The sequence below is a fragment of the Rhinoderma darwinii genome, chromosome 1, assembly GCF_050947455.1.
Source record: "Rhinoderma darwinii isolate aRhiDar2 chromosome 1, aRhiDar2.hap1, whole genome shotgun sequence".
NCBI lineage: Eukaryota > Metazoa > Chordata > Amphibia > Anura > Rhinodermatidae > Rhinoderma > Rhinoderma darwinii.
Window position 1 is genome coordinate 207,695,881 of NC_134687.1, and position 26,595 is coordinate 207,722,475.

Genomic DNA, 26,595 nt, shown 5'->3' on the forward strand with positions numbered 1-26,595 from the left:
TGACGGGCGTTTTATGAACGGCCGTCACACGGCCGGGAAACCCTGTCATGTGAATAAGGGCTAACAGGTAAGATTTACTAAACGACATTTTTATTTCAATTTTTTTTATACAATGTCTCATTAGGATTAACTAGGTGTTAGTATGTTACAGCATTACATTACCTATGTATGATATGTTCAGTCTTGGTTAGGTCTGACAGATATGCCTTTACAGGGGGTATGTCCAAGTGTTTTACAGCATTTGCACATTTATGTGCATGTATGTTGTGTGTGTTACTTTATTTTCTGAGGTAACTATGGATGTCACATTAATAAAGTGGTCAGCAAATGGCTGCCATGGTTACGCGACATGGGGATGAATGATGCAGCGTTTACCACAAGAAGCAAAATGGGACCCAGCATGTTAGGTGTAGGAAAAATCTCTTTAAAGGGACTCTCCCAACTTAGAAGCCCTTAGATGCACACAATCTATTTTCAGACGTAATGGAGGCGTTTTACGCCTCGAATTATGCCTGAAAAGATGGCTCCAATACGTCGGCAAACATCTGCCCATTGCTTGCAATGGGTCTTACGATGTTCTGTGCAGACGACCTGTCATTTTACGCGTCGCTGTCAAAAGACGGCGCGTAAAATTACGACCTGCGTCAAAGAAGTGCAGGACACCTCTTGGGACGTAATTGGAGCCGTTTTTCATTGACTTCATTGAAAAACAGCTCCAATAACGTCCGTAATGGACTCCGCGAAAAACGCGTGCACTTGTAAAAACGCCTGAAATTCAGGAGCTGTTTTCGCCTGAAAACAGCGCCGTCATTTCAAACGTATTTTGCGTTGCCGTGTGAACATACCCTTAGAATTAAACTGTTCTGTCGATAAGCTAATTTCTGGCTTTTCTAACCAGCTTGTAACCATGGTAACCAGTTTGTTTGGTTTTAACTTCTAGGCTGCCCTGATGAACCTTGTTATTAGAGGACCAGCTTATGCCTATGTAGCTGCAGCAGGAAGCCTTAGGCTACATGCACACGTTGCGTATTTTGCTGCAGAAAATATGCACCAAAACGCATGAAATTCGCAGGTAAAAATTGCACCATATAGCGTTTCTCGGTGCGGTATTTACGTTTTGATGTTTTTTTCTCAGAACTAGGCAGATACAATTTGCAAGCGGAAACGCAAAATAAATTGACATGCTGCGGGTTTTAAAATACGCACCGCAGGTCAATTTACGTGCAGAAAAAAAAGGCAGCGTGTACATGAGATTTCTTGAAATCTCATTTATTTTGCTGGTACTGCATTACACTGCGCTTTTCCGCGTGTAAATACGTGCAGCAAAACCGTATGTAATATGCGTCGTGTGCATTGAGCCTTAGGGTTCCAGTACTTATGCTTTTGTCTTAACCAGATTGCAGGAACGGCACCAAAGTCTCAACAGTGATTTTATGATGATATCGGCCTGAAAGAATACATCAACTTCTAGGATTCACTCAAATTTGATTGATTTTCAAAGAGTAAAAATAAAATCACATCGACGACCAACAGGGTCGCTTGGGTTGGAAATTTCTATAGAAACAAGAATATATGGCTGATGTCTCATTTTAGTACACCATTATTGGTTACATATCCTATAGCTGTACATCATCTATATAATAGAAACATTAGAACTCAAGTAGTTGATAACTGAAACCAAAAGCCCTTGGGTCCTTCCCCTTGGAATTTGTTATTGGCCCTGAGGATGTACACATTTGAAATACATTGATTTCTAAAAATGGTTTGGATCCTGGAGTAGGCTCTGTTTGTAGAGGATTTCCTAAAACAGACCTAGTGCCCAATCAGACTGCCTCACTCTTTAAAACTGCTTTGTCAACAGCCACACTGTCAACCTCATTATGTCTAGACCAGGGGTCTGGAGCACGTGGCCCTTGGGCCGCATGCGGCCCATGCGGCAGTCATCTGCGGCCCGCGGGACACAGCCGCTAGTACAGGCTCTGCTCCGGGACTCTGTGGAATTCCCTGACATCGCTGTCCATATATGGACAGTGTTATCAGGGTCTTCCCCAGAGTGGAGTCCCGAGCAGAGTGCTAGTACAGGCTCTGCTCTGGGACCCTGGGGAATCCCCTGACATCGCTGTCCTCATATTGACAGGGTTGTCTGGGGCTTCCCCAGAGCCTGAGTCCCGTGCAGAGCGCTAGTATAGGCCTGCTCCGGGACTCTGGGGAATCCCCTGACATCGCTGTCCTCATATTGACAGGGTTGTCTGGGGCTTCCCCAGAGCCTGAGTCCCGTGCAGAGCGCTAGTATAGGCCTGCTCCAGGACTCTCGGGAATCCCCTGACATCGCTGTCCTCATATTGACAGCGATGTCTGGGGCTTCCCCAGAGCTGGAGTCCCGTGCAGAGCCTACTAGTGCTCTGCCCGGGACTCCAGCTCTGGGGTTGCCCCTGATATCACATTCCCGTCCAGGAGAATCCCCTGACGTCACAGTGTATGGAGAGTGACGTCAGGGGCTCCAACAGCAGAGGAATCCCCAGCCAAAGCGTCGGCATTATCTGCGGAGGGCACTGTGGCAGCATCTGCGGAGGGCACTGTGGCAGCATCTGCGGAGGGCACTGTGGCAGCATCTGCGGAGGGCACTGTGGCAGCATCTGCGGAGGGCACTGTGGCAGCATCTGCGGAGGGCACTGTGGCAGCATCTGCGGAGGGCACTGTGGCGACATCTACGGAGGGCACTGGGGCGACATCTACAGAGGGCACTGTGGCATTATCTAAAAAGGGGCTGCCCAATCTTGACGTGTGTCTGCCAAACGCTGCCAACTGAGCTGCCGCACTGTATTTAGCGAAACTCAGGCTGGGTTCACACAAGCATGTTACGTCCATAATGGACGTAACGTATTTCGGCCGCAGGTCCCGGACCGAACACACTGCAGGGAGCCGGGCTCCTAGCATCATAGTTATGTACGATGCTAGGAGTCCCTGCCTCGCTGCAGGACAACTGTCCCGTACTGTAATCATGTTTTCAGTACGGGACAGTAGTTCCACGGAGAGGCAGGGACTCCTAGCATCGTACATAACTATGATGCTAGGAGCCCGGTTCCCTGCAGTGTGTTCGGTCCGGGACGTGCGGCCGAAATACGTTACGTCCATTACGGACGTAACATGCTCGTGTGAACCCAGCCTTAAACTGGAAAACTGGATTGTTGAAATAAGCACGTGGAGAATTCTCTCAAATTTTAAACCTAGCGGTATTGTTATAGTAATGTAGTGTTGTTATTATTATAGTAATATAGTGTTATAGTAGTTCAAATAACTAATTGATTAACAATAATTTTGTATTGTATCAAATTTGAAAGTAATGCGGCCCGTCAACTTCCCATTTTTTTCTATATGTGTCCCTTTTACCCGGCCGAGTTTGAGATCCCTGGTCTAGACAGTTGTATAGAAGATGTTCCTAAGATGTTAGATTTGGAATTAAAGGCAGTTACCAGTAATGCCCCTTAAAGGGGTCGTCCAGGTTCGGGGCTGTTTTTTACACTGATGATAGGTCATCAGTATGAGATCGTTGGGTGTCCAAAAGTTGGACACTGTGCCGATTAGTTTTTCCAGCTGCCTCCGGGCGCCGGAAGCTATGCAGTGCACCATGCCGGAAGCATAAGTCTCCGATCACAGTATAGCGGCTGTGCTTGGTTACTGCAGCTCTGCTCCTGTTCACTTGAATAGGAGCAGTCGGAGCCTTCTGCTTCCGGCACCGACCACTGCATATCTTCTGGTTGCCTCTGGTTGTCAGACCCCCACCGATCATATACTAATGATCTATTCTGTAGATAGGTCATCAATATAAAAAATGGCTTTAAATCTGGACAACCCCTTGAAACATTTTCAGTGAAGGAGTAAACCATACCCTTTTTTAGGTGCAATGAATATTGTTGAAGACCGGTCCTGCATCACTTTTCTGAGGACCATCTGGATTAGCAGTACTAGTGGGAACACACATTGAAGATGAATGTCCCATTTCATAGAATAAAGCGTCTAGTTCCCATGCCCTGTCCTAGTAGAGAACAAAATCTTTTCACCTGGACATTCTGACCGGTAGCCATCAGGTCTATCTGGGGCATTCCCCATTTTTCCACCAACTGTAAGAAAATTCTGCAATTTTAGATTGTTTTTCCCCTGCTTAGAGGATCCGCCATCAGATTGGTACAGCCCTTTATATAAACTGCAATGATCCTTTTCATGTGACTCTGCCCAAGACATAATTAGCTTTGCCAAATTAACTAGACTGGAACCTCGTCCCTCCTTGTCGATTGACGTGAGGTTCATTGGTCATGTTGTCTGACAAAATGTTTATATTCTTCCCTTAACCCCTTCCCCCTGCTTGCATTCTGGGCCCTAATGTCCAAGCCATTTTTTTGATTTTTCCATTGTCACATTCGAAGAGCTGTAACTTTTTTATTTTTGCGTCGGCATAGCTGCATAAGGTCTTGCTTTTTGCGGGACGACTTGCAGTTTTTATTAGTACCATTTGAGAGTAGATGCGACTTTTTGATCACTTTCTATCACATTTTTTTTAAGTCAGGATTAACAGAAAACAGCAATTTTTCCATTGTTTTTTATTTTATTTTTTACGGCGTTCACAGTGCGGGTTAAATAATGTAACAGCTTTATAGTCGGGGTCGTTACGGACGCGGCGATACCAAATATGTGTAACTTTTTTGCTTTATTGTAGTTTTTTTTAATAGTAAAGCATTTTGTAAGGGGAAAAGCTGGGTTTTTCATTTTTTTTTTTTCACTTTTTTTTTAAATTAACTTTATTTAACTTTTTTTACTTTTTTACTAGTCCCACTAGGGGACTTCCCTATCCTCCGATCGCTATTATAATACACTGCAATACTTTTGTATTGCAGTGTATTACTGCCTGTCCGTTTAAAACGGACAGGCATCTGCTAGGTCATGCCTGCGGCATGATCTAGCAGGCATTCGCTGCAGGCAGACCTGGGGGTCTTTATTAGACCCCCGGCTGCCATAGAAGACACAGACACTCGGCGATTTTATCGCCGGGTGTCAGTGAGATGAGAGGGAGCTCCCTCCCTCTCTCCAAAACCATTCAGATGCGGTGCTCGCTATTGTGCACCGCATCTGAAGGGTTAAACAGGTGAGATCGATACTAATATCGATCTCACCCGGCAGAGCAGGGACGCCCCCAGCCCTCAGCTGCCTCTGGCAGCTGAGAGCAGGGAGATTTCACGGCTCCCTGCTCTGTTTACTTTATTCTACAGCAGCGACGTAGTTTGGCGGCGCTCTAGAATAAAGCCCACTAATGACCGCCGTAAAAAGACGTATCGGCGGTCATTAAGGGGTTAAAGTTGAGGTTGGCAGTGTAATATTTCTTTCTAAACAGCAGCCATCTCTTTCCAGTTAATAGACATATATACATTTTAACATATTGCTATTAACTATTCATGTACTGATATGTATTAGCGTATGTTCAAACGTAGAAAAAGGAAGTGGCTGAAAATGACAGAGTTGTTTTCAAGGGAAAACAGCCTCTGATTTCAAGGCATTTTTGAATCGGAAAATTAAGTTGTGGTTTTTTTTTAGGCGTTTTTCTTGGTGTCAATGGAAAATCCGCTCCAAAAACGGCTCAAGAAGTGACATGCTGCTGCTTTTTACAAAGCGTTTTAATTCAGCAGTGTAAAAATACACCTCATGTGAACATCACAGTGTATTTCCCATTGAAATCAATTGGAAACTGTTTACAGGCTTATTTCAAGTGCATTTTGGAGTGTAAAACTAGGCGTTTACGCTCCAAAGTCAGCCTGAAAATAAGCCTGTAAACGTACCCTTATGTCACCCTTTTATGGATTCTGTATTATTGCCTGATTTGACTTGACGTCCTTGCTGTCCATTGCGGCTTTCCTTTTAATCCAACAATTTTAAAAGATTTGTGATTTTTGTTTACAATAAAGTTATTTTGTATATTGTAGCCTTTTTGTGCTCCAACTCATTGTAGGTTATATATTGCATTGCCGAGTATGGCTGTTACTATTATTCCTGTCAGGGGTTTTTACAGTTAGGCTGGGTTCACACGACCTATTTTCAGGCGTAAACGAGGTGTATTATGCCTCGTTTTACGTCTGAAAATAGGGCTACAATACGTCGGCAAACATCTGCCCATTCATTTGAATGGGTTTGCCGACGTATTGTGCAGACAACCTGTCATTTACACGTCGTCGTTTGACAGCTGTCAAACGACGACGCGTAAATTGACTGCCTCGGCAAAGAAGTGCAGGGCACTTCTTTGCAACGTAATTTGAGCCGTTCTTCATTGAACTCAATGAAGAGCAGCTCAAGATATACGAATGTCACAGACGCCTCGTATATTACGAGGAGGAGCATTTACGGCTGAAACGACGCAGCTGTTTTCTTCTGAAAACAGGCTGTCATTTCAGCCGTAAAAGCCAGCTAGTGTGTGAACATACCCTTAGTTTATTCAGCTGCACATTTTCCCCCATATAGGACAGGGGGCTGCCTTAGCTAGTTGCCATAGCCTTGGCTAGTTAAATGATTAGGATTACTACCACCTGTCTTAAGTTTGCTGCAGGGCACAGAGATTACCCATATGTGTGCTGCTGCTGGATGTTAGTTGATATGTGAAACCAGCCAGGTGGGGAAATCCTATATTTTTAGTGGAAGTGCCATTCGATTGCTGTCAATAATTAACAGTGCTTGTTTATTCATTTTTAAAGGGGGTTTTTCCACAGGATAGGTGATAAATATCTGATCAGCGGGAGTCCCAACTGCTGGGACCCCGACTGATCACGAGACTGGGCATACCTTGCTGTCCCTGGGAGTCCCATAGGAATAAAGCAGTAGGGCACATTCTCGACCACCGCTCCATTCATTTCTATGAGGCTGCCGAGTGCTGTCATTGGCAGCCCCGCAGAAATAAATGGAGCGGTGGCCGAGCATTCGCAATACCGCTCCATTCGTTTGTGGCACCAAGGAACGGCAAGGTAAGCCGTTCTCGTGATCAGTGGGGATCCTAGCGGTCGGATACCCATCAGATACAGATATTTATCACCTATCCACAGTGATAAATATTAATTATGGGGAAAACCGCTTTAATTGTATTGGGTCGTAGATGAACAAAATACTGTGGACTTTAGAAGCTTGTTAGACAACTCCAGCAGACAATAAAAACTTTCATAGACACCACAGAAGAAAGCCCAAAAAGTAGAGTGCCAGTAGAACATTTCTAGGCACATTGGCTATCTCGTTCTCCGGGTTTGTTGATCCCTGCTTTAGATTTCTTGTCCGTTAATATTGTCTATTTTTCCTTCTTTAGACTTCTGCATTAAAACCTGTGGAACAAATGAACATGTCTGCAGCATACTTCAAAGCATAATAAAGCGTTATTTTCCACTTGAATTTACCCCCAACCAAAGGCAAGAAACTGTGACCATAAATGTTTTTGTTTTTTTTTGTGAAATATCATTTGAGGTTCCTGCCGATTCCAATCTTGGGAAATTTATGGAAATGGAATGAACACGTGACTTTTCAATAATTGCAAAATGTGACTACTATTGAAGGAGTGATAGGATCTCATGGCTTTATCTGACGACCATGCTGAATAATTTTTCCTAGCATGGGCTTATTCACATGATGGAAACTGGTGGACTCAAGGTTCAGAGGCGGCCACCAGTAAGGAAAAGAAGTCTGTCTTCAGGACATAGTCATTACACACCAGCTAAGAAGAAGCCAAGCGAAAGAGTCGAAATGAAGATCACATCCGAGTCCCATAATCTGGCTGATTGTCCGAAAGAGGCGAATACAATGTGTTCAGGCCAACAGGTAGAATATAAATACCAGAACCTACAATGTTTTCACATACATACATTGTCACACATAACACAAAATGTTGTCTTCCCCTGTAAACAGACTCTTCTGGTCAGGTTCTAGACACTGTTAATGCATGATTTCCATAAAGTTTTGCATAAACAGTACACGTGTAATAGCAAAATTGTCATGCAAATGTGGTCGCACTTGCAGGTATTGACATTTGCAATAGTACTGGGGTGCATGGCAGACCTGGACAGGGCGTAACACACTGCTTTACGTCACCTTAAAATATCTCCTATATTCAGCCTAGCGTTCCTGCTTACACTACTGAAAAATTAATGCATTTTACCATTCTATTTTGTCTTGCATATTAGACTTTTAGTCTTTTTTTTTTTTTTTAGTACAGCTCACACTTCTATTGATTTTACTGTAACTTTGCTTGTATTTTTATGTCAGAATCTCTAGGTACTTTCTAAAAGCTTATAGTGATATAGGGCCCTTTCATGCTGGAAATCGGTGGTGGTTGGAGATCACAGATGTCACCAATCTGATCTTCTCCTATGTATATATAACCTACTAGAAGATTATTTTGACTGTATTTCCCCTTTAAGTCTATTTTAATAGATCTGCTTTTTGTTCTTCTACCCAATGGTGTCTGTAGAAGATAATAATAGACTTGCCTGTCTCCAACAGTATAGGGAAGGTAGAGCGGCTGCCTACCTGGCACCTGCTTTGCTGATAGTTTCAAGTCAGGGCATCATCCTCAAGTAGCCATGACTGCCCATGTAGTAGTTATGTGTTTAGAAAGTAGACTTCTAACAGTTTTATGCTTCTGTTTAGGACTATGGCAGCGATGACGACCTGTTTGGAGAATATGACAGTTTTGCTGAGGACCCGTCTTTGCTGGCACAGATGGATTACTTAGAGGAAAAGTGTAAACAGGAGACTGCAAACACTTTGCCTATTGTTACCCAGAAACCTCAACCGTTTATGACTCCGGTTAACCTTTCTAAGTCCACTGTTGAAGAAGAAGAGTTACCAAGCCAACTGAAGCGAAATTCATGGTCTACAGGGGGAAATTCTGATTCTAAACATCTAACTGAGGATTTCTCTGATGATCTTCCTTGTTCACAGCTCCTCTGTTATGAAGATGCAAATCAAAATTCTGATACTGCAACTAATACTACAGGAAAAAGTAATGTGTGCAACATTGATCAAGTAGGTGGTGCATATACAGCCATAGCTGTAAAAAGGAGAAGTCTACGGGACAGTCTCAAAAACACATTGGCTGGGAATGCTAAAGCCCATACACCTCAAATCTCTAGGACTATGCAAATAAAGGAAACTATTATTTTGGAGGAAATTGATGTTGCACAAAAGACTGTGGAAACCTCCTCTGAAATCGACTTGGGTCCCTTCTATGGTTTACCCAGCAAAGTGGCTGATCTTATTGAACAGTATAGGGGCATTAAAAAACTTTATGGTAATTGGATCCTTCTGTCTTGTGACGTCAACACTTTTCATAGAACTCATGTAATATCTAAATTAGGGTTTCCGAACCTTCTTACCATGGGGGAACCAACAATTTCCACTTCCCATTCCTTCTTCAAAAAAGGTTGGCGTAGGGGCAGGTTTAGCATTTTTTCAATTCGTGCCTTGCGCTATATTATGGCTAACATGTTGGCTATTTTGTAAGTCTTCTTTGCGCAGGTTGGAATTAGTTTGCCTTCTTTTCTATAAGGTCTTGCTGCTGTGTTGTAGGCAACCCCTGACCAAGTTGTAAGGAACCCTAGGGTTACAGGGAACCCTGGTTGGGAAACCCTACTTATCTATACTATTTTATATTGTAAACCTATCCAGTAATTTGCATCCCGTAATAATGTTAATTTAATAACCACATTTGAGCCAACTTGACACAATAGATCATGAGTAAACCCATCTTCATGGTTTCAACTTCATAGGGCTAATTAATTGTAGACTCTGGGTGTTATGGGCAACAAGACCTCTTTCTCTGAGACCATTTTGAACCTGAATTCTGTTGTCACCATGTCATTTAACCTCTTAATGGGGGAATTCCCAGAATCGACAACTATCACCAATCCACAGTATAGATTTATTTTACAAACCGATGTGGATTTTGGCACAATTTGCCAAAATGATCATGTTTATCAAATGTAGATATGCAGCGTGTGTCAAAATTTAAGGCACACTAGAAACACTTCTGTTCCTTCTGTATTGTGCACTCAAAATAGTGTACGTCCATTGAAAGATGTTTTTCCACACCCTTTCAATGCATCTTTTTTGCAAATCTGACTTGCAAGCCACAGAACAAGATTTAGGGGCAGTGCAAGTCTCTAGCAAATATGGCACTCTTTATTAACACAATCCTTTTTCTAGTAGTGTTTTGTAACATGTTTTACCTGTGGGGAGGGGGGAGCTGTTGTTTACTGTAAAAATGCATGTGATACGTGTGAATACGAACAAAATTTCATGCATTTGCTCCTACTCATTGCGCTATACTTCAATTTCGGCATAATGTATTTAATTGATATTTTTTAGACTGGCAGCATACATGTCTTACTTTGGAATCCCTACGACAAAGGAGGAACCTGATTTACTCCCTACCAACAAGTGGTGGTAAAACTCTTGTGGCAGAAATTGTCATACTTCAGGAACTTCTGTGCCGAAAAAAGGATGTGCTGATGATCTTACCTTATGTGTCTATTGTACAGGAGAAGGTAGGTTTTGTTTGATTGAAATATATAGGGCGTAAATGATCAACTTTTCTATGCCAGTTTTTTGGCGTAGAAAAGTCGCAAATGGCTTTTGTGGAAAGGACGCATAGTCTCTAGGAAAGGGGGCGTGGCCACTGCAGCGTGGAAAAATTATAATTTACGCCAGAAAGCTGGCGTAAATTATAGTGTAAATCTACATCCGCTCCTGGCCGGCGTAGACTTCACTCTTTGGGGCGTAGAGCAAGGTAAACGCCTGCGCTTGGCCCCTACCTTACCACCTCCGACCACACTACACCCCCACCGTTTCCTTTGGACGATTGGAAAAAATATTACAAAAAATTATGCTCTCCTCTTCTGCCCTCCGACTCCTTCATCACTCCGACGCAGTAATGACACTGTGCAGTGGCCGGACGTTGTATGCGACGCAGCACTGATGACGTTGCTCGGCGCCAGGTCCTTGTATGAGTGGTGCTTGAATGGTGGAGCTGGGAGGGGAGAAGAGAAGCGCTGGAGTAAGGATGTGTGTTTTTTTTGTCAGAGTTTATTTCAACTTTTGATTCTATTAAGACTGGCGTATGAAACGCCAGTCTTAATAAATTCCCCCCATAGAGTTTTCAGCTCCTCCAAAATCCCATAAGTCACAATTATTTAAAGGGAGTATACTAGCACTTGTGAGCTCGCCAAACCGTTAAGACGACTCACCTATATTGCCAGTGTTCGTGCTTGTTTTACTCAGAAATAGTAGCTTTATTCCTACATGCACCGTATGCAAATGAGCTTTGGAGGACATCTGTTACTTTTTTTTTTTTTGTAGTTCTAATGAATATCATCTTAATATAAATACTTTCTGTGTTATATTAAATGAAGGCCCCATTCACATCTGCATTGGGGGCTCCGTTAGGGGCCTTCTTCGCACATCCGGCTGAGATTACCAGAGACAATGGCTCCGGTAAAACCTCGGACACCCCAACTGAAAGCTGACACAACCCATTAAAGAGTATTTGTCACTAGTTTATTAATGCCTTATCTCCTAACGTTTATTATTTGCAAAGTTATTTGCATTTGTCTAAATATGCTAATTTGGCTATGCTTGCCAAATGGGAGGCTACTCGTCCAATTGGACAGCGTCATACAGTTCTCTTCCCAACACAGCATGATCATATAGTATACAGCCTCCATTCCCAACTGGTGATACCTCCGGGTGTTTCACAGCTAGAACTGCGATCCTCATCTTTCATATGCCAACAGAACCACTGTTCTACATGGTCCACAGCTGGAGATATGGCTTTGAAGTAATCCTCCAGCCTCAGTCTCTCACACTGTGTGAAGCAGCTTCATGTAGGACAGCGTCAGAGTCTGAGGTAGCTCCATCTCAGGAGAATCGCTGGTGTTGCTCCATTTGCATATTTAGAAAATAGCTCATAACTTTAAAATAATCTTTTTGAGACATCATTTTCAGTAGCATTATCAGTGTGACAGCGCCTATTAGATTAGCTAGGATATTTGGCATTACTAAACTAGATACAGATCCTATTTAAAGTCGATGGGTTCCGTCGGCCGCCAGTGGTGTCTGTCGTGCAACGGTACTGTTGCTTCCGTTATTCCCTTGTTCTGCTTCTCTGACGGAACAGAACACACTGACGCAGGTGTAAACATAGCCTTAATGGTGTCTCTTACTTTTTTGTTTTCAGCCTGAGGAAGCTATTTATCAGGAAAATGTAATTGGGTATGAATGAGTCCAAGGGTTTACCTATTCTTGAATGAGTCTATGGGATAAATCTTGTAGACCTGTTCAATGAGGTCACATTGGTTGTTGCTCAGCAGAGTACTAGTGCAGGAACTGGCAAAATGAGGTACCTTTAGGCTGGGTTCCCACAGGTCGAATAAGCTGCATAAAAATAACGCAGCGTGTTCGACCTGGAACCTGCAGTACATTCCGTCGAAAAATCGCACCACATTGTGGTGCGGATTTTCTAATGGAATTTCCGCTACAGGGAAAAACCTTAGGGAGAAAAAAAACTCATACTTCCGGTATGAAGTTGCAGGCCATGTGACGCTGACCATGGGCAAGCATGTTTGCTTGGTTTGTCTTTCAGATGTAAAATTACTTTTTACCAAGCGGTCCCTTAGGGATCTCCCTCAGTATTTTGAAATAATATCACGTGCTTCATTATTTGCCTCATCAAAGGAACCAATAGTCCTAAATGAGTTTTTTTCTTGTAATTCTTTTTTGCGTGGGATTAACAGATCCCTTTTATTTCTACCAATAGCATCCTCAAAGGCTCTTCTAAGTGTTTTATCTGGATATCCTTTATCCTTAAATCTCTTTCGTAGGTCATTGGCTTCTGTTGATGCTTTCATAGATGAACAATTTCTTCTCATACGAAGGTATTGGCCTTTAGGTATCCCCCTTTTGAGTGCTACCGGTCGATGGCTTTCCCATCTTAAAAGTCTGTTAGTCGAAGTAGATTTTCTGTATACTGAAGTATGAATTTTACCTTTTCAAGTCTTTTTCTATCCGCACATCGAGGAAAGCCAAATGAGTTGTATTACACCCCTAGGTGAACTGTAAATTCTGTTCATTAGCTATCAGATGTTTTACAAAATTGCCAAACTCAGATTCAGGACCCTGCCATAGTGTAAAGATATCATCAATAAATCTATGCCAGGAGGGGATTCTGGAACACCACTCCTGGTTTCCATCCACAAATACAATATTGTTCTCCCACCAGCCCAGGAAAAGTTTTGCGTACGAGGGGGCACAATAGCTACCCATAGCAGTACCCATGAGCTGGTGGAAAAATCGATCATCAAAGAGAGAGCAATTTCTGGTCAGACAAAATTCTAAAATTTCCAAGACCAATTCATTGTGTGGTCTAAAATTATTGCTACTTGTTAGAAAGCTTCTCACTGTCATTATACCCAGATTGTGCGGTATAGATGTATACAAGGCCTCTACATCAACGCTTGCCAGTAAGAACTGACCATCTAGTTCAAGGCAGTCCACCTTCAGGAGTAGATCAGTTGTATCTCGCAGGTATGAGGGCAAGCTGCTAACAAAAGGTCTCAAGATTTTATCTACATAAGTGCCAACATTTTGGCCTATACCCCCTACTCCTGGCACGATCGGACGTCCCCTGATGGGTACGGTGTTCTTGTGCACCTTTGGAAGTCCATAAAAGGTTGCTATTGTAAGAGAACTGGGGTTTCTACTCACTCCCTTTTTCTCCAAAATGAGGCCCCCATTATTGGCCACTAATAGAATGGCCTCCAGTTCGAATCTAAATTCTGGACTAGGATCCTTATCTAGGATTCTATAACACTCTGTATCTTTCACCAATGTTAAGCACATTTGATATGTTCTGAGGTCCATGACCACTACATTTCCCCCCTTGTCTGAGGGTTTTAGTATGATGCTTTTATCCTTCTCAAGGGACATTCGGCTGCTGATTTCCTCTTTTGTGAGATCCCCTTTACCTCTAATTTTCTCTTCTAACAGATCAATTTTTTTGGTGACCAGGTCCAGAAAGATATCGATGTGTGGTGTATCACCTAGTAGTGGCATCTTAGAATTTTTCATTTGGACTGTGGTGGAAGGTCCTTTCCCTTCTAGTTTCTCCCCCTTCTCTAATAATTCCACCAATGAATTTGTAGCGTCTAATTTTGACTCACTCAATCCCTGCTGTATACACAAATTTCTAATTTGAATACATTGATACGTATGCCATTTTAATTTTCTCATGAAAATATGTAAGCCCTTCACCCGGTTAAAAGAGGTAAATCTAGTCGTGGGTATAAAAGAGAGTCCCTTACTGAGTAGTGTCAATTCACTAGCTTAAAGCTGTCTGGCTGAAAAATTCAAGACTTGGGAATTGGAGGCAAGTTTCCCAGGACTGGGCCTTGGTCCAAGGTTGGTTTCTCAAAGGGTATAGTGATGGTACCCCTAAAAAAATCACCTTCATGTGAATTGCCACTATTGTGTGGGTTTCTCGCACCTCTATATTGCCCTCTCCTACTGCCTCTATTTTCCCTAGTTCTAGAAGGTCTCCTGTTATTTCCCCCCTGTAATGGATTCAATCTGTCTGAATCAGAGAGGTCTGCCTCTGATGTGGACACGTCAATGTCCGATTCCTTCTTCTAGTTCTTACTCAGAAATAGATCTGCTCGATTCTCCCTAAATTCTTGGAGGTCTCGAACAAATTGTTGATGTTTGGTTTCTCGTACCTAATATTGGAACCTCTCTACTATGCTCTGTGGGAGTGTCTCCTTTTTTTCAAATAGGGCATCGGTTTTAGAGCCTCCTCTATAAGTTCAGACAACTTACGTAATTTTTGCTTTATCCTCTTCTAATAGAAGAGACATAAACCTGAGGGAGCTTCCTGTTGCCTTTTTCTCCCATTTACTCATTAGGTTAGTTGATCTGACTCTATCAGCAGGGACAATATTGATGCGGAGACCCTTAGGGACTATGTTGTTTTTAATATAATTCTTTGTAGATTGTATTTCCCACCATGCTTTAGTATAGTTTTTATAAGCCTGGGTTAATTCCCTAAAAATAGTTTTAGTATTGGTAAATTTCAAATGTTGTGTGTATTCCCTCTCTGAGAACACCTCTTTAGCGTCATGTAGCCATGTATTGGTATCCAGTGTACCGCTCAGAAAGCTGGCCATACTCTCTTAATGCTTAGCTTATGAAAATAATCACTGGCTATCAACCAAAAAGACTTGATTTCTTGAATTCAATGGGGGAAACCCGCAACAGAAAATCAGCATGAATTGACATACTGCGGAATTAAATTCCGCACCGCGGGTCAATGAACTTTTTTACGCAGCGTGGGCATGAGATTTACTAAATGTCATCCACTGTGCTGCTACTGTAAATTCTGCGAAAAATTAAGACCAAAAAGTTCTACTGCAAAATACCTAAATATAATGTTCTATTCCTTGCCTCAAGAGGCTACATTCATCTTCTTTATAGTTTTTATGAAGGGTTTCTACTGCTCGATGTATGCCAGCTAATGTTCCATTTGTTTCCCAAGGTTCGCGGTTTGTCCAGTTTTGGAGTGGAGCTGGAGTTTTTGATAGAAGAATATGCTGGCAGCAAAGGAAGATTTCCTCCAATAAAAAGGAGAGCAAAAAATTCTCTGTACATTGCAACAATTGAGAAAGGTCACAGTCTTGTTAACTCATTGATTGAAACTGAACGAGTCAGTGATCTGGGCCTCGTCGTTGTTGATGAGGTAATTCATTTCTTTTTGTATGTATGTTATCCGTATATTATATTTCAATGTGACTAGGTTTGTGACTACATTTTACTTACTAGAACACTATTTTAGTGCATCCATTCCATTTTCTTCATAGAAACATTCCAGGTTAAATGGAGGACTCGGAAGCTGATATAATCGCTCTTCGGGTATGTTCACACACAAACTCAAAAACGTCTGAAAATACAGAGCTGTTTTCAAGGGAAAACCGCTTCTGATTTTCAGACGTTTTTTATGCCACTCGCGATTTTCGCTGCGTTTTTTACGGCCGCTTTTGGAGCTTTTTTCTATGGAGTCCATGAAAAACAGCTCCAAAAACATCCCAAGAAGTGTCCTGCACTTCTTCTTTTTCGCGGCCGGTTTTTTACGCGGCCGTTTTTCAAAACGGCCGCGTTAAAAAACGGCCCATCGGAACAGAACGCAGTTTTTCCCATTGAAATCAATGGGCAGATGTTTGGAGGCGTTCTGCTTCCGATTTTTCGTCCGTTTTCCGAAAATAGGCCATGTGAACATACCCTTAAATCTCAACTGTCATAAGAGCTCCCACAATGCACTGCATTCTGGTAATGGGTAACGAGCAGAATTCTAAATGCCTGTGACTGTGAATGGAATTTAAGACCTCAAATAATTTTTTTTGTTGACGTAAAATGTCTAATTTAAAGGGTAACTAAACTTTAAAAATCACTTTTGACGTGTCATAATGACGTTCCCTATGAGGGCATAAAGATGTCATGGAGGGTGGTGCCACAATGGGGACTCCTCCAATCATTTTATTAATTTATACTACATTCAGCATGCAGAATCGTCACTTTTCTTAGTTTAATGAATTCTGTGAATAGTTTATATTTTCATATATGTCCTCTTTTTCCCCCCCTTCTAGTTGCATATGCTAAATGAGGGTAGTCGAGGAGCAATTTTAGAAATGGCTCTGACTAAGATTCTGTACGCTAGTGGTAAGTTTTGTTTTTTATTTTTTTATTTTATGGACTGATTTGTATGGCGATATATAAAACTTTGACAGTGACATAAAAGGGAAATGACAAATACTGTGGGAGAGATATATAAATGTTAGTCCAAAAGAAAGCGTAATGTCAGGGGGTATATTATATACAGTAGTATACAGCAGGCTCGGGATAAATATTCAATGGCGTGGCCTGCAAAAGGGTGAGGCTTAAAACCGTTCATTAATCATAATTAAGGTTACATGTTCAATTAATCGAGATTTTGATTTAGATCATAATCGCCCAGCCCTAACCTCTAGCTATACTAGCATTATATGGGAAAATGACTAGTGCAGGAGAGTGCACAACAACTGATTTTCTAAATTATTTATATTAGCGATTCTGCTTCTAACTACAGCACGGACTGACTGTAATCTGTGCTTCTGGCTGCTCATAACTCTGCATTAGGAGACAAAGCATCCTGCTTAGGCTCCGTGTCTCCCGTAACCAGAACGGTCGCCAGCGCTGTAGAATGTAATTTGATTACAAAGTTCTGGCTAGATATATGGGAGAGATAGAGACAGCGCAGGACACTCTGTCTCCTACTGCAGAGTTATGTGCAGCAGGACTATAGCAGTCTATGCTATAATTAGAAGCCGAATAGCTAAGAAAAACTATGATCGTCCACACTCCTGCACTATAATAGTTTTTTGTTTATTTTTTTATATATATATATAAAATTTATATATAAAATTTTATTATAACTAGTGGTACTCATTAATTTGAGTTTTGAACATTAAAAGGAACTTGTCATGTTATAAATGCAGATCGATCTATACTACGGAACTGACTTGTACAGATCCGTAATAAGGCACCCAAAGCCTTTAGTGGACCAATACTGTAACTTTTGTGCACCTCCAATTGTATTGTGGCATGAAATTCATAACTTCTAGAAGAGAATACGGTGCCTAACAGAGGCACCATGTGACTGCAGACAGAGCGCCTACAGATCTGAAAGGTGTACCCATAGGGATTCCGTATGTCGCCGTACAGTGTCTGTACGTCTGTGTCCTATGCACAAACCCTTAAAAATGATGTTAGGAATATTTTCCCTAATACATAACTAATGCTGTGCACTATTCAGGTAATCGTTCATGGCATATAGACCACCTATAAATATATGAAGGTACACGCCCTGACATACTAACTAAATGAACAGAAAAAAAATAGGTACTAATCCATTATGAAACCGAAAGCCATAGTCTCAAAAAATGTAGATATCCATAGTGTAACAGTACAAAAATGACTTTATTAATACATAATAGACAGAAAACCATTGACCACAACTGCAATCATACAACATATACACAATAGACGTATAAAATGATAAAATCAGAGTGTGGTAGAGCAGTGGCGGACTGCAATATCTATAGAAAGTACAAAGAGACATAGTAGTGCATGTAGACAGTAAAGTATAGAGGAGTATAATGCAAATCAGCAGTAAATACTGACACTCTTCCAGTTCAGTCAATCATTTTGAAAAAACTTAACACAATGCATATCAGTGTAGATGTTTCAAACTACATGGAAGGTAAGACCGAACCAAAAATGTTGCTGATAATTCCATATATTTATAGTCCCGTATGGAGACAGAATGATATTCGTTCAAAGACATAACAATGTAGATTACAAGCATTACGGACCTGAATTGGTCATACTGCAGACAAGCCTCCTGCCGTGTCCTCTCACCGCACCCTCCAACGCACGTTTCTTCAGTGTCTGTACGTCTATGCCATATGCACGAGCCCTTAAAAATGATGTTGGGAATATTTTCCCTAATACATAACTGATGCTGTGCACTATTCGGGTAATCGTTCATGGCAGCCTCGGCTTTGATGTAGGGCATTGTAACACTCAAGTTTCTGTATTTTGCTGGTGGTTCTGTAACAACAGCCTTGTGGAGCCTAAAGCGGAAATGATACACGTGAATGGCCTATAGGACACTTAAACCCATTTGGCGCTTCAGAAGATAATTTTTTCTGGATTTCCTAACCCACTCACAAGTCAAGAGATCGGTGTATGGATGTAGAGCCAGTATGTGGTATATCATCCCATTTGCCGACTTTGGGACAAGTTCATTTTGAATGTAATCTTATATTTTAATGGTTACACAAAGCCAGGAGATTATCATGAGGAAAAATGCTAATCACATGGTTTCTAATTGTCTTATTGCTCATGCACAGGAACCACGCAGATCATTGGAATGAGTGCAACGTTAAACAATGTGGACGAGCTGCGACAATTCCTTAAGGCCGAGTCTTATACGGATAACTTCAGACCTGTAAGTGTCTGCATACGTTTTTAGTATTATTGCAACTTGGGTAGGATAAATGTTGGTACTATGTATGTTGGTAAAGGGTGGCACGTCGCTGGAAAGTGAGGACTGTATCCACAGCCATAAGATGATCATTGGGGTGACTTCATTTTGAGAAAGGGCTGTCTAGTTAGTGCAAACCTTTTTTTTTTCATAGTCTACCTTCTGTATTCTAGAACACATTATAGAATGTGTATGTTATTTGTGTTCCCTCAATTATTGAACCCCTATTTTTTACGTTTTTCCATCGTCGCATTCCAAGAACTATAACTTTTTTATTTTTGCGTCGACATGGCTGTATAAAGACTTTTTTTTTTGCGGGACAAGTTCTATTTTTTTAATAGCATTATTTTGGGGTACATATATTTTATTGATTAACTTTTTTTTGGGGGGGATAGAAAAAAAAACAGCAATTTTGACACACTTTTGCGTCCTTAGTTTACACTGTTTACCGTGTGGTATAAATAACATAACTTTATTCAGCGCGTAATTACGATTGCGACAATACCAAATTTATGTCGTTTTCTTATGTTTTACTACTTTTACACAGTAAAAACACAGTTTTTTCAAAATTATTTGTTTTTGTGCCTCAATAATTGAAGAGTCATAACTTTTATTTTTCTGCCGATGCAGCTGTATGAGGGCTTTTCTTTTTCTTATTTGCAGGACGACTTGTAGTTTCTATCGGAATCATTTTGGAGTGGATGTGACTTTTTGATTGCTTTTTATCACATTTTTTTGAAGGCAGGATGCACAGAAAACAGCAATGATGGCATTGTTTTATATTTTATTTTTTACAGCGTTCGCCGAGCAGGTTAAATAACATAATAGCTTTATAGCTGGGATCATTACAGATGCGGCGATGCCAAATATGTATAACTTTTTACTTTAAAAAATAAAAATAAAAAATTCATAATAAACATTTTGTAAGGGGGAAAAGTGGGTGTTTTAATTTTCTTTTGGGTTTTTATTTATTTATTTAACTGATTGAAACTTTTTTTTTACTTTTTTTTTTTTTATTAGTCCCACTAGGGGACTTTACTATGCGATCGTTTGATGTTTTTTTATAATACACTAAAATACTTTGGTATTGCAGTGTATTCTTGCCTGTCAGTGTAAAATTGAGCGGCTCCTACTAGGCCATGCCTCTGGCATAGCCTAGCAGGCATTAACTACTGGCAGACCTAGGGGCCTTTGTTAGGCCCCCGGCTGCCATAGAAACCACTGGCACCCTGCCCCTCCCCCTCCAAAACCACTTAGATGCGGCGCTTGCTATTGAGCGCCGCATCTAAGGTGCTAAACGGGCGGATTTCGATCCGCCTGCCCGAGCAGCGCTTCTCCAAGCCCTCAGCTACCAGCAGTAGCTGAGAGCATGGAGTTTTAACTCCTCACTGCGCTGCTTATTTATTCTGATGCAGCGCCGTGAAAAGCGTATACATCAGAATAAAGCCCATTAGTGGCCGACCGTGAGAAGCCATATTGGCGGTCACGAACGGATTAATACAGGTTTTTTTTTGTGAAATGGTTCCGTTTTTTTGGACGGAATCAATAGCGCAGTCGACTGTGGGAAACCCCCTGCATGCGCCACAGAGGATGGGCAGTGGCAGCGTGCTGAAATATTTATCCCCACAGGGGGCTCCTGTGGGGATGAAGTTCCACCTCCCTAACGCCAGCCTTCAGCCTAGAGAAACGCATCTAAAAAACGCACAATGTGAACCCAGCCTTACATTTCTCTGTGGTAAACTTGACTGCGATCCGCTGATTTCCTTGTTACAGGTAAATTGGTTATAATAAAGCTTTAGTAGTAAACCATTTTCCTTTTTTTCCAGGTTGAATTGAAGGAGTATGTCAAATTAAGAGACAGTATATATGAAGTTGATAATAAAGCAGAAAACAACTTCACGTTAGCACGACTACTAAACTACAAGGTACGACATATGTATCAATTATTTCATCTTTTCTTTAACTTGAGATGAACTTGTGTCTTTTTTTCAACCTTTATGTATTATGTTACTATTTTCCAAAGGGTCTTGAGCGCTAGAATCTGATTAATTGTACGGGCAACTCCTGTACTTTTCCTTGGCACTACTTTCAAAAAGATAAGGTACAATATGTGTTCGGCATCTTCTTGTTTAGAACACTGTAGTTTATAATATACAGAAAAGGAATAGTTTAGGCCAGTTAAAGGAATTCTCTGGTATTAACAGTTGCCACTTAATTTTATTTCACTAGTAAACCCCTTTAACAATACCTAGTCAACCAGCGAGCAAACTAATACATTTCCTGGTTAGAAAAATGTAAGTATAATTTTATGTTTTGTTTGATTTTTTTTTTTTTTTGTTATACACAAACATTTTTAGCATTATATATTCATTAGAGACTCTCTCAGAATAACCCCTAGGTCGCACAGTTTGCCAACCAGATGCCCAAATATGTTCACGGTGTTGCGTTTATCCTATAGTATTATTGTTTTTTTTTAAAAAAAAGACTTTATAACATATTAGGCCCCATGCACACGACCATAGCCATAATCCCGATCCGTGATTACAGTCGTCCGTATTTCCGGGCCATGCTCCCATTATAAAGTATTGGAGCACGGTCTGTGAAATAAAAAAAATAGCACATGTCCTATTTTTTACTGAAGTTTTCTACAGCCCGGACACTTCCCGTAAATATACAGGAAGGTGTCCTTTGGCCGTAGAAATGAATGATTCCGTAATTACGGTCCGTGTGCATGGGGCCTTAGAGCTGTATAAAGTATTTCTCCTATATATAGCTTTTGAATACCTTTCCAATTTGGGTGGCTTTCTAGAAGGGTCAGTTCACGTAGACTTTTTTGGCGCTGTTTTTGACGTGGAAACAGTGTCTGAATCAGTGCCATAAAAGCAGGGGAAATCGCCTCCTATTGACTTCAACGGGAGGCGGAGACGTCTTTTGGGCACTTGTGGGGGGAAAAAAGCAGCATGTTCTTTCCGCGGTTGCAGCCTGTGACCTCCCATTGAAATCAATGGGAGGCAGAAAAAACATGCGGCACTCGTTTCTGAGCGTTTTTCGCCCGTGGTCCTTGCATTAGATGCAATGGCCAAAGGCAGAAAAAAAAGAGCAGGTAGTTCAAAATCTGCTTTAAAATTCCTGAAGGAATTCTGAGGCACATTTTTTGTGCCTTAAAAAAAAAACTCAGTGTGAAATTGCTGCATTTATTTCTTCTTTTTTTTTTTTTTTATATTTATTAGTATTCAAGTAATATGCTTAGAATAGATCCTGATCACATCATTGCCTTGGTGACTGAGGTAATTCCGAATCACTCCTGTTTGGTGTTCTGCCCAACAAAAAAGAACTGTGAAAATGTTGCAGAAATGATTTGCAAATACCTCAACAAGTAAGATTTTTGTTTTTGTTTTATTTTATTATAAACATATACAGTATGTGCAAATAAATGTCTGTTTAGAATTTTGTCAAACAGTTTTTTGTGGTCAGTTATATACCTATGACTTCTTGTGATGTTTGTTCTAAACGTTTTAAAAAGTTTATCTGCATATTTTTTACTTTTTTTCTGAATTTGCTTATGTATTGAAGAGCATATTTAAGTCACAGAGAACCAGAAAAGAAAGCTCTGATAGAGGACTTAAAGAATACAGGCAATGGAACCATATGCTCCGTTTTGAAGCGCACCATTCCTTTTGGCATTGCTTACCATCACAGTGGGCTAACCAGTGATGAGAGGAAATTTGTGGAAGAAGCCTATTCTAGAGGAGTCCTCTGTCTCCTTACTTGCACTTCTACCTTAGCAGCCGGAGTCAATTTACCTGCCAGAAGGTCAGTGCTAGCCAACATATTTCTAATGACTTCTATTCCAGTTTTCACACTGGTTACTAGATCAGTCACAATAAGCTTGCTTTCTGCTTCTCACTTTACTTTACAGCTTTACTGTGTAGACTGTGAGAGGGTCAGCAGCAGGCGTGGGATTTAATGTTCGATCTGTTGTACTGCTGGAAGCCTAGATAAGGCAGGATAGCAACCCTATACACAGATAATGCTCTGTGGGCATCCTCCCTGTCACTTTCTGGTCTTTAGTGGATGAGGATGTACTCCATCACTTCCTGCAGACTGTATTAGTCTCTGACATTTTTCTGATGGTTAAAGGGGTTGTACCAGAATTTAAAAAAAAAGCTGGATAGGTGCTAATTTTATGATTGCTGGGGGCCCCGCCGCTAGGACCCTCACCCATTGTGAGAATTGGGATCCCAAACCCCTTGTTCTTCCTGATCGCTCGACTGCAGTGAGGCGGACATTAAATGTAGTGGCGGTTGAGGTTCCGCGCTGCTGCTCCATTCAAAGCCTATGTGAAAAACAGAAACAGCCAAGTACAGAGCTTGGCTGTTTTTGTCATTCTCTTAGACATTGAATGGAGAGGCGGGCACATACGCCTCCGCCGCTCCATTTAGGCTCTTCCTCACTGCGGGGAACCCTTGTTGTCACGATTGGCTGGGACCACCAGCAATAAGTCAATTCTCACCTATCCCATGGATAGGTGATAATTATAGATTCTGGGAATACCCCTTTAACTCCCATACATTGTAGCTTCCAATATAGAAAGAAAGTGTATGTCTCCAATATGACCGTATTTTCTACATTAAAGGGGTTGTCTGTATGTGTATGCGTAGCTCTGTTTTCCCTGCCCTCCCACCACCTCTGTAGTATGCCGCCTAGCACCTTTTCATACGAGAGGGGGAGGCAGCTCCCGGTGACTTGCAGTTGTGACGACGCGTCACAGCTTTCTTAAAAAAAAAACCTACTTCACGTCAGAGGTCACGTGACTTCTCCTTCGTTTAGGCGATCAGGACATCTTTGGTAATATATACTACATATTAAGAAAGTGCTTTGCTCTTACATTATAAGATCAATGCCATATTTTTTTTTATTGCCTCTGGAGAACTCCTTTTCTGAGGTGTGTGTTTGTTTTTTTTCCTTTTACTCGGGAGATTAGTGAGGAAACTATAGTATACGGAAATTATTTGACCTACAGGACGCAGCGATTTCTTTTGTTATTTCATTACCACATTTCGAGAGCCAAAACGTATTTTTTATTTTTCCGTCGAGGTAGCCTTATGTGGGCTTATTTTTTGCGGGACGAGTTTTACTATTTAATGGTACCATTTTAGGGTACCTATTTCTCATTGATAACTTTAAATGTACCATATAATGCCGTTGGAAACTTTTTAAAAATTATTATGTGGGGTGAAATAGAAAAAAATAAGCAAGTCCTCCTTTTTTTTTGTTCTGTTTTTACAGTGTCGAGTGGTAAAAAAAAAATAGTTTTGTGTAGCCATATTCTGAAACCCAGAATTTTTTCGGCAATTGAGCGGAGTGAGGCCTTATTTTTTGCGGGGCGCGCAGTAGTTTTTATTGGTGCTGTTTTGGAGGAAATACAACTTTTTTTTATTCCATTTTTTTAAAGTGGTATGGTGACCAAATAAATTCTGTCGTTTTGTTTTTTACGGCATTCACCGTGAAGGTTAAATAATGTTATATTGTAATAGTTAAGACTTTTACGGACGCGACCATACCAATGATGTATATTGTATTTTTTTTTTTTAAGTCACTTTAGAGGGAAAAGGGTGCTTTAGAACTTTTTTGAAATTTTTTTTAGTCTGACCAGGGGACTTCAACATGCCATCATTATAGCGCTGGTACAATACACTGCAATACTTTTGTGGCTGCATTGAAGTGTTTAAACATCCGGGAATGGAGTTAGAGAAGGGTGTCAGCTGTAATATACAGCTGACACCCGCAGTGTATGGAGCGGACCGTATCAGCCCATGAGCCTGCTACATACTTCTCCTTCCACTGTACATATACAGTGGATGTCAGAAAGGGGTTAAAATATATAGCTACAACATTTAAAAACCAGGAACAAACACATGATTTCTCCTCTAAAATCGAATTGATTAAAACTAAAATAAAATACATGAGACTTTTCCCTCTAACAAGAATGGAAAATGTAGCCTACTTCCTATAAGTGTATAAATTGTACCAGTAGTTTTAAAATATATTTTTCTGATCTGAAAAACAGTCACAATCCGTTCCCTTTTATTTACCCGCATTCAATTCCATCGTGTTTAACGGTTTCAATAAACATTTTGAAAGCACTGTGAATAAACTGGCAGGCTTGGATTAAAAGACAGACTCTACTAAATGTTATGCAATTCCTGCTCAAAACTGGACTGTTAAACAAACAATGCTGTACTCTCTGTTACAGGGTCATACTACGAGCACCTTATGTAGCTAAGGATTTCCTCAAGAGGGCCCAGTATAAACAGATGATTGGCAGGGCTGGTCGCGCTGGTATTGACAGTGCAGGGGAAAGTATTCTTATCATACAGGAAAAAGACAAAGAAATGGTAATATATTCCAATTCTGTCAATTCCTTTTTTCCCCTTATTTCTTGTTTTTTTCTTTTGCTCTAACAGAGGTACATATGAATATGGTCATGCACAATTTTTAAGGTACTGTACATAACATCATGTAGCAAAATATACACCAAATACTCGAATAGTCTAAGCAAGGAAGTACAAATCACAGGGGGACCAATATAAGTAAGCCAAAAATAACTAAGCATACAGCTACTCTCATAATGATTAGCCACACATCATAAACAGAGTATCAGACGTCAACTCTACAACTCCAAAAGTACCTACTCCTGGCAATAGGGGCACACACTCAAAGCAAGATAGTAGGTTGCACAGACACCAAGGTAATTTACATTAAAATAGAGTTTATATCACCAATTACACCAACGGCCAACAGTGGTGTGAGTGGGTATGATGCTAGAAGCTTTGGCCTAGTAAAACAAGCCGGACACTGACCAAAAGGGGCATATACACAAACCTTGAAGGGAACCGGTCACCAGCATTTCACCTATTAAACCAGCAATACCTGGTGGAAGTGGGTGAAAAATCATTTTTCTCTAACCTATAATTATTTTCTAAGTCGGCTTTGTACCTTTAGTAGTCAATTTTTTTGTGTCCCTGTGCCGTATACTAATGAGCATATCTTCATTCCTCAAGCCTTTCCGACTTTTCTCCGCCTTCTTACTTTTGATTGACAGCTCCTCGCCTCCCCACAGCACACATGAAATCCCGCGCTTGCGCATCGATGTCCTGGTGCGTGCACACAACGGGACACATGCGCAGTAACTAGATTTGGGACTTGGACGAAGCAGGGAAGGGTGTCAGACTATACATGATGGGCGCATTCGCGCTCAGACGAGATTTCGGCATTTAGAGCGGGCCAGTTTTTGACGGCGGACGGGCATAAGTAGAGGAACGAACGAGACTGCCGGATTATTACAATAGACAGTGTGAAATGTTTGCAGACCGTTATTTATGGTCGGAGGAGAAGTTTAGGAGAGGGGATAACGGCAATTAACTTTTGACAGCAGCGGCCAGCGAGAT

The 26,595-nt window shown here is 41.2% G+C and overlaps 1 protein-coding gene across 1 annotated transcript in view; it reads left to right on the forward strand.

Moving 5' to 3' along the window:
• HELQ (helicase, POLQ like) overlaps positions 1-26,595 on the forward strand; it is a 49,266-nt gene that overhangs the window by 3,453 nt on the left and 19,218 nt on the right. Inside the window, exons 2-11 of the mRNA XM_075861143.1 lie at positions 7,334-7,839; positions 8,668-9,310; positions 10,387-10,565; positions 15,602-15,802; positions 16,707-16,779; positions 19,011-19,108; positions 20,971-21,069; positions 22,375-22,520; positions 22,718-22,957; positions 25,401-25,542. Of these exons, the coding sequence (XP_075717258.1) occupies positions 7,648-7,839; positions 8,668-9,310; positions 10,387-10,565; positions 15,602-15,802; positions 16,707-16,779; positions 19,011-19,108; positions 20,971-21,069; positions 22,375-22,520; positions 22,718-22,957; positions 25,401-25,542 (2,013 nt within the window). The 5' untranslated portion in view covers positions 7,334-7,647. The remainder of the gene's footprint in view (positions 1-7,333; positions 7,840-8,667; positions 9,311-10,386; positions 10,566-15,601; positions 15,803-16,706; positions 16,780-19,010; positions 19,109-20,970; positions 21,070-22,374; positions 22,521-22,717; positions 22,958-25,400; positions 25,543-26,595) is intronic.